This window comes from Spermophilus citellus (assembly GCF_964194105.1).
Source record: "Spermophilus citellus genome assembly, chromosome: 6".
NCBI lineage: Eukaryota > Metazoa > Chordata > Mammalia > Rodentia > Sciuridae > Spermophilus > Spermophilus citellus.
In genome coordinates this window covers 17965411-17973940 of record NC_138187.1, presented here as the reverse complement: position 1 = coordinate 17973940, position 8530 = coordinate 17965411, and the positions used below count along the sequence as shown (strand labels likewise).

The 8530-nt window shown below is 43.8% G+C and overlaps 2 protein-coding genes across 2 annotated transcripts in view; both read right to left on the bottom strand.

Annotated features, from left to right (window-relative positions):
- Positions 1–479: 479 nt before the first annotated feature.
- Positions 480–8530, bottom strand: part of LCMT1 (leucine carboxyl methyltransferase 1) — a 46928-nt gene continuing 38877 nt past the window's right edge. The window contains exons 8-11 of the mRNA XM_081296985.1: positions 6061–6162; positions 4958–5049; positions 2311–2408; positions 480–720 (exon numbers count right to left, since the gene is read on the bottom strand). Coding sequence (XP_081153111.1) covers positions 698–720; positions 2311–2408; positions 4958–5049; positions 6061–6162 — 315 coding nt within the window. The 3' untranslated portion in view covers positions 480–697. The remainder of the gene's footprint in view (positions 721–2310; positions 2409–4957; positions 5050–6060; positions 6163–8530) is intronic.
- On the bottom strand, positions 4086–4821 carry LOC308650724 (NADH dehydrogenase [ubiquinone] 1 beta subcomplex subunit 5, mitochondrial-like). Its single transcript, XM_081296984.1, has one exon. It carries the CDS (start codon positions 4742–4744, stop codon positions 4175–4177), a length of 570 nt encoding a protein of 189 aa, XP_081153110.1. The 5' UTR covers positions 4745–4821; the 3' UTR covers positions 4086–4174.

Genomic DNA, 8530 nt, shown 5'->3' with positions numbered 1-8530 from the left:
CCCTTCGTCCATCTTCCAAGTGCATCACTCCAGTCTGTCATCCCACTGCCTTGTGTGACAGCTCCTCTGTCCCTTTCCAACCAAAGGGCTATGATTACATCAGGTTCCCTTGAAAATCAAGGATGATCTCATTTCCAAACTCCTACCGTAACCGCACCTGCAAAGCCCCTTTGCCACAGGAGGTAGTGCACCCGCAGGCCCAGGGATCAGGATGTGGACACTGCAGAGCCATTACTCAGCCTGCCATGAACCACTCAGCTGCCACACTAGCCAGGGTGAAGGAAGCCATGAAGAGGTGGGTCTGGCCAGAGCACACAGGAGCCGGAGGGAGCTCCAGCGTCTGGCAGAGCCCAGTTCATCAAGGAGTGAACCCCAAAATGGATTCACTATGGGTCCGACTCCTGGGGAGTAAGTGAAGGTCAGGCGTCAGCTGCCACAGAAGTGACCCTGGCCCACCCCACAGAACACAGGGAACCAGCAGAGGTTCGACACAGGCGTTTGGCAAGTGAGATTTATTTAAACAACAGTAAGTCAACAGGAACAGGAACAGGTGTGACCACCTTCACAATAAGACTTCTCAGAGCGTGGAGTGAGGTCAACAGGCGAGGCCCACCCTGGCCGCGGCCATCCCTCAGGCTGCTCCATGCATCTCTGGGAAGATAGCTCGGCTTCCAGCTCAACAGGGACGTCCAACAGATCAACAAGAGATCTCCTTCAGACCTGAGGGAGGAGACAGAGACTCAGAGACCTCAAGGCACGGAGCAGAGGGCAGCAGAGCTGCAGGAACAAGACACCGCTACAGGCCCACCAGGCGGGCCTGGGCCCAGCACATCTCACCCCTACAGCTGTCCCCTGCTCTGTGAAAGGCAATTTCACGAGGAAACTAGAAGTTGGGCAAGATTCTGTTTATGAATAGTTTAAAGGGGATTAGGAAAGCATTATAACAATTTAAGGGCTCTCTGCAGTAAACATCCAAAATCTACCCTGTAACAGCTGAACCTTGAGCTAAGGCAGAAATGATTTTTCACCATGCACACAAGAGTACCCAGGCAGAGGGTGGGGACAAAGGAGTCCTTACGTTAAAATGGCCAACTTACTATTGCTCTGTAAAACTAGAGTTGGGCCTTGGATGTAACTCAGTGGTTCGACCCTAGTACTACAAAAGGGCAGGGGGAGGGGAGAACTATAGTTAACTCGAAAATATCAGAAATAATGTACATTTCCAAAAGCACGGGAAAGTTAAATAAATCAGACAGTCACATGATGGAACTCAATAAAAGCATCATAATTATGCTCGCTGACAATATTTAGTAGCAAAGGGGAAATGGTTATGCTACCATATTAAGTTGAAAAAAGTTAGGAATCAACGTTACATAAATGTATAAATTCAGCTTTATTAAAAATAAGATAATATCTAGAAAAAAAACATGGAAAGGAAAAGTTACTAGAGGTTCTCTCTCAGTACAGGCCAATTTTCTTTTCTTTGCCACACTTTTCAGAAGTTTCCAAGTTACATTGTTTTATAATTTAGGAAAGGATGACAACATAAAAACACACCAATAAATGATTTTTTAAATCAAAACAAGTTTGAAAGGATTCTGTGGGCTGAGCTGGGTGACTGTAGACAAGAGATTGAGAAGCCCAAGCAGGCTGACCGCCCCTCATGTCACCTGGCCTCTGTCGAGGTCTCCACTCACAAGGTGCCTGAGGTCGTGTGTCATTCAGAGCACATCTGCAGGAGGCACTGGGGCAGCTGCTACATGTGCCTGATCTAACACAGTTTCCCCTGGTGTAGACACATTAATAAAAACCGCCAGGGAGCAGGACCTGGGGCAGGTGGGGAGGAGGAGTTGGACCAAAGCCAACGGATCACCACTGAGCTGCGGATCCGCTCACCCCCCACGGCCTGCTCAGCCACAGCCAGGGAGCTATGATCAAGGGCACGGGCTTGTTAGAGAGCGTGACAACTTGTGTGTTTAACACCTAGTAAACCCGATAAAAGAGACAAACACTGGATACTTCAGAATCACTTTAAACCTTCAAGGTCCTTAACCTTGCAACTGCAGAATTTCCACAGCAGACCCGTCAAGGGCTGGCTGGCTGTTCAGGATCTGGGGCTCATCAAAACAATTTTCCTGAATTCTATGCTATAAAAACCCAGATGATAGAACTATGAATTCCCAAGGTATGCTCATGGTTACACAGAGCTCTCGGGTTCTTTTTGAGCTTGAAGTCACAGGTACGCCTTTCGTTCTCTAGGGAAGGAACATTCCCCTTTTCTACATCAAAGAAACAAAAGATGATGTGTACCAAGCTCCTGTCCTCCTCTGGTTGCCCAACACAGGCAGTAATGCTGCATGAGCTGCTCCAGAAGCTCCATCTCATCCAGGAATTCCAGGGATTCAATCCTGAGCAGAGATCAAAATAGTAAAGGATGATGTTAGACAGTGAAAATGTTTGAAGTGATGGTCCACGGTCACCAATGTGGAGAGCTACTCACGACATTTTAATGGCTACAACATAGTTTGTCTGGTGTGGTTCCTTTTTAATTTATTTATACTAAAAAGAAGAAAGAGGACTGGGGGTGGGGTATAGCTCAGTAGTGAGGATGCTTAGTATGTGGGAGGCCCTGAGGCAAAAGAAACCTCTTCACTTCACAGACTGCATTTTCTCAGGCCTTCGAGGCTTTCACTGCGAATTACTGATGTCTGCACACGGAACAACAGTGATGTTTCTGAATGTTGTAAGTTCTGTGGCAGAGCCAGTTCTTCTCATGACCTTCCAAGGGACTAAAAGCTGCACCTCTAGGTCGCCAAAGGAAAAAAGAAAGAACAATCCAGGAAGCATGAACTAAATGTAAAAGAATTAAAGCAGGGGCTGGGGCTGCAGCTCCATGGTGAAGCGCTTGCCTCGCCCATGGTGGGCACTGGGTTCGATCCTCAGCATTATACAAAAATAAATCAACAAAATAAAGGTATTGTGGGCAATTATACCTAAAAAAATTTAAAAAGAAAAAAGGAATTAAAGCAGGCACCAACACAGATGTATATATGGCGATGTTCCTCAGTGTTATTTGAAACAGAGAAATTAAAATGAAACATAAGGCACCAAAATAAATGCCTAGCTATACCCATTTTTATTTCTTTAAAATTATCTATTATCAGTTTAAAATTATCATTATTGAAATATTCTACCAACACAGCAATATAAAATACCATGTACAGTCATGTATATCTAAAAAGGTAAACATGTTATCCACAAAGTACAAATAATAAATAGATAAATACCATGTAAACAGGATATGTTAACCCTCAAAGTTTTGATATGTAAAGATAAATATGACCCATTTTTAAGTTTAAAAATAAAGAGCGGGATTTCCAAATATATGTAGTAAAGTTCACTGATGCAAAAAAAAAAAAATTATGTACCAATAAATATTTATCTTTATGTACATGTGCCTGCAGGGCGCAGGCTTTACCCCACGGCCTCGGCACTGCCTGAAACTATTCAGAACGAACAGGTATTTCTTTTATAATGCGGGAAGATTCATTTAAAATTGCTGTCAGAGGTCTTTTTCCCTTACAAATGCTAGGGTGATGTCATTTTCTTCCTTCTCCAAAACAGGGATCATGCCAAATTTCCACTGCAGAAGTTGCTCTGGGAATTTTCCAGGTGCACTTGCTCATCTGTTTGGGCACAAGCTCTACCTCCCCTAATAGCTAATCTGTTACCCTCAGGTTGCTACCAATATTTAATTGATTTCAAAAAGAGTTTGGATAGGGCTGGGGATGTGGCTCAAGCGGTAGCGCGCTGGCCTGGCATGCGTGCGGTCCGGGTTCGATCCTCAGCACCACATACAAAGATGTTGTGTCCACCAAAAACTAAAAAATAAATAATAAAAAATTCTCTCTCTCAAAAAAAAAAAAAAAAAAAGAGTCTGGATAGGGGCTGGGGATGTGGCTCAAGCGGTAGCGTGCTCGCCTGGCATGCGTGCGGTCCAGGTTCGATCCTCAGCACCCCATACAAACAAAGATGTTGTGTCCACCAAAAACTGAAAAATAATTTTTTTTTTAAAAGAAGCTCTTTTATTCATTACAGAGCAAAAATACAGACTGTATTTACTAATTTGTTTTCCACTTGGGAGAATATACTTTATATTTAAAGAAATAAACAATTAGTTGTCAGAAGTTGCTTTTGGTGAATGATCAATAAGTGCCTTGTCAGGAGTTGGATATTGATACCAGGGCCCATCGCCTCTCTCACGCATTAGTCTTCGAACTTCCAGCTCCTTTAACCGTAATTCAGCCTTTTCAGATTCAATCTGAAGAACAGCCATTGTTCTTTCATAATTCTTTTCAGAGCATTCAAAGAAAGTACGAGCAATCCATCTTGATATAGGATTCTTATAATATTCCCAATGTTCTGGGATATAGCCTTCTGGAATTTCTGCTAATTCAGCTTCACCAATAAATACATTCACCAGAGTTATGCCAATTGCTACTGGAAGCCCAGTCAACAAAATGTAGAATCTCAATAATTTCAAAAAACACTTGTCATAATATGAAGAAGGTTTGATGATGAACAGTCTTTTCCCATGGTCTGCACTGTGTCGCACAGGAGCGACAATCTTAGGAAAAACACGGGTGAGGAAGCCTCCGAGTCCGAGCCGAGTGCCAGCGCGGCGGCCAGACAGAACTGTCACTGCAGTGACCGAAGCCCGCTGCAATAAACTCATGGCCGCCATGGCTACCACGGGCAACAGGAAGCAAAGGGATAGAGTAACGGGAGCCGAGAGAGACAATTTAGCAACTGAAAAATAAATATTAAAAAATTCTCAAAAAAAAAAAAAAAAAGAGTCTGGATAAAGCTTTGTTTTGTGTTTTATAGTAAAGACCACAGGTAGCCGTGCCTTTCACTCCCGATTAACCACCGCAGAGCCAGGGCTTCCGGCCCATACCTGCTCACTTCTGCCCGCGGTAGCCTGCTGTACAGCTCCATCATGTTGACCGCACATGCTGTCTCCCACCCATTCGCCAGGAGCCGCTCTTTCTGAAGTGTGGTGAAAAGAGAGGGAAAATCACAAGGCCCGTTGAGTAAGTCCCAGACCCTCCTAAGCACTTTTCTGAAATGATTCCTTCAAAAAGCCACTCTGACCCCCTGCATCTTTCTTCTTTTCACCTTTAAATTTTCTATATTGGACATATACTTTTATCATGGAGGAAACTGAAGTACATTTAGAGACAAAAAGGAAGAGGCTTTTCTCTGAGTAACAGTTCTGAAAGCATGTGGTGGTCATGTACTCGAGATATGTCAAAACTAACCTGTTTAAATGGGGCAGGGCTAGGAGGTGTCTCCAGCAAATAAATGACATTTGGAATAGGGAGGTGGAATACTACATATTCAATGACATACAAGGGACTCATCATTCACCTAGTGAGGGCCATGGGTGGATCCTGATTCTGACCCACCAACTATAAAAACTGTTTTACACAACTGAGGAGAAGAACATGGACCACATATTGGATGCTATGAAGTTAATGTCTGTCTATGAAGGGTGATAATGGTTCTGACATTATCCTGGGGGAGAAAGTCTTTACTGGTAGAGGATTTGCACTGAAACACTGAAGGTGAAGTCATGTACAATTGGGGTTTGCCTGAAAATATTCCAATGCCACTACCCATACAAAAAAAAAAATATTGTGGAGGATTTAGAAACAAAAATGATGAAGACATTACTAAATACAGAAGCCGGCTGATGGGACATGGGCATCCAGCTCACTATCCCCTCTGACTCTATGTTAGTTTCAAAAATTACATAATAAAAGAAAAATTTGCATAAAATAAGATTTGATGATATAAATAATAGAGTTACAATAAATATATTTCTGTTTTCTACAAAAAGATGTGGAAGCAGGACTTGGATTGTCCCAGCATCAGGGAGCCCCAGCTGCCTGTGTCGGCAGGTACTCACAGGGCCTCCTGCATCATCTCATCTGCAAAGGCAAGGCCCCTCTTGATGGCTAAGAGGACAGACAGACACCCCCGTGTCTGCTCTCTGACCTGTGACTCTAAGGACTTGCAGGTCTCCACTCCCGCCAGGTCACACTGTCGTCTCCGCAGGTTTTCAATCATGATCTGCCCAAACCGATCACCCATGTTCACCTGAGCAGGGAAGAGAGAGCTGGCATCACCCTGAGAGTTTGTTTCTTAAATATTAAAAACACCCAATGACATCCAATTTTTAACCAGTCAAGGCTGACTGAGAGCTCCTGCCAGCACAGGTGAGGGAGGGAGTGGCACCAGCGCGCCGTGTGCTGGGAGCGTGCGGTGGGTGGCCCCGGGCAGCACTCGGCCACCTTCAGAGCTCCACCTGTGCTGCGCCAACTCCACACAGCACTGGCCCCGACAGGTGTACTCACGCACATGCAGAGACGCAGCAATCAACCACAGTATTATGTGAAGTGGGAAGATTCCGGAAAGAAATGACCATCATTTGAGGGTTAACTAAATGCTATCACCTTCACATAATGAACCACCACAAACCTGTGAAAAAGAAGGAGGACAGCCACAGAGATGCAGAGGACTTTAAGCTAACTCCCAAGAAGCCATGGAGGGGTGTGCACAGAAAGCCCTTGCCTTCCACAGAAAATGTATCTCTCTCCTTTTAGGGAAATTCTGAACGCAGGACCACTGCTTCTCAGATCAGAAGACTGAGGTCAAGGGTAGGAGAGAGATTTCCTTTTATCTAACCTTTGGATTGCTTGGTTTTTCTGTTCTGCATGTGGTGTTAGTTTTTTGAATAAAAAAATCTTAAAAAACCACAACTACCCTATATATATGCACAAATGCCAGAAAACGCATTGCCATTCACTACTGTAGCACTGACGATGGCTTTGCCATGCGTATATGAGGTGACAAAAAGACCTCACTGGAACAATATGTAAAATTACTCCCAGAGTTGACATGACAATAATGCGACAAGCAACAGTACTATTCCCTTCATGAAGCACTAATGATCACATTGCACGCCATGCACTCAGGACAGACAGCACTGTGAACGCACACTCCACTGTCTTACTACCAAGGTTTGAATTCTGGCTTGCAAGCTGCGAGGCCCTGGCTAGCTAACTCTCTGTGCTCTATCCTCTCACCTGTAAAGTCACGATAGTGCTAGTACCTACGCTGATGACTACAGTCATAATTAATTGTTAATTTATGTAAAACTCACAGAACAGTGCCTGGTACATAGCAAGCACATCTCGCAGTTCACTGTCATTACTTTATTATCATCCTTGTGCTTTTGTAATTTTAAACAATCAGGATATGACGTAAGACATGTAAGCAATTAATGTGTAATGAGGCTGCTGGTGATGTTGTATTTGATAGAAAGTTAGTGACTTAAGTTAAATTATGTGGATGAGGTGAGGGTGTCAGGTGAGGGACAGCTGTGGACAACACACTGAAAACGGGTACTTTCCGAGGCGTCCTCCAAAGCAACAGGGTCTCTGCTCCAAATTCCCTTAACCTGCCATTTGTCATTTGAGGCTGTGTGAGTGGGAGTGGGACAGCACACACAGAGGAAGCACAGGGGGCAAAAGCAGACAGCTGCCCAGGATTTGTTCACATCGAAAGAAAAGACAGGCTGGGCTGGGGAGGTGGCTCAAGTGGTAGCGCGCTCGCCTGGCATGCGTGCGGCCCGGGTTCGATCCTCAGCACCACATACAAAAAAAAAAACCCAAAAGATCTTGTGTCTGCCGAAAACTAAAAAATTTAAAAATAAATAAATAAATAAAATAAAAAAGAAAAAGAAAAGACAGGCTGGATGTTCGTTCTGAAAAGTGGAAGCTGAGCCAGTAACGGGGGAGGGGAGGCACAGGAAAAATGGGCAAAGGGGAGGGTGGAGAGGGGAAGGCACCTGGGGCAGGAAAGATGGTGGAATATGAGGGACATTATTATCCTAGGTACAGGCATGACTGCACATATGGTGCGAAGCTACGTTGTGTACAATCAGAGATTGAAAAGTTGTGTTGCAATTGTGTACAAGGAATCAAGATGCATTCTGCTGCCATATATACCTAATTAAAATAAATAAATTAAAATGTAAGAAATTATCAAAAGAAAAAGACAAGACAGGAGGCAGCTTCCACCAAATCCACTCCTCAGCTCAGCTGGGGAACATGCCCAGGTTAAGAGAGGGAAGGGAAACTGACAAACTCTAGATAGGGCAGAGGGGTGGGAGGGAAGGGAGGGGGCAGGGGGTTAGCAAGGATGGTGGAATGTGATGGTCATCATTATCCAAAGTACATGTATAAAGACACAAATTGGTGTCAACATACTTTATATACAACCAGAGATATGAAAAATTGTGCTGTGTATGTGTAATAAGAATTGTAATGTATCCCACTGTCATTTATTTTTTAAAAATTAATTAAAATTTTTTTTTAGAAACCTAACACTAATTTGTTAAATAAATAAATAAATAAATAAGAGAGAGAGAAGGGAGAAAAACCAGCCAACCAAGAACCAAACA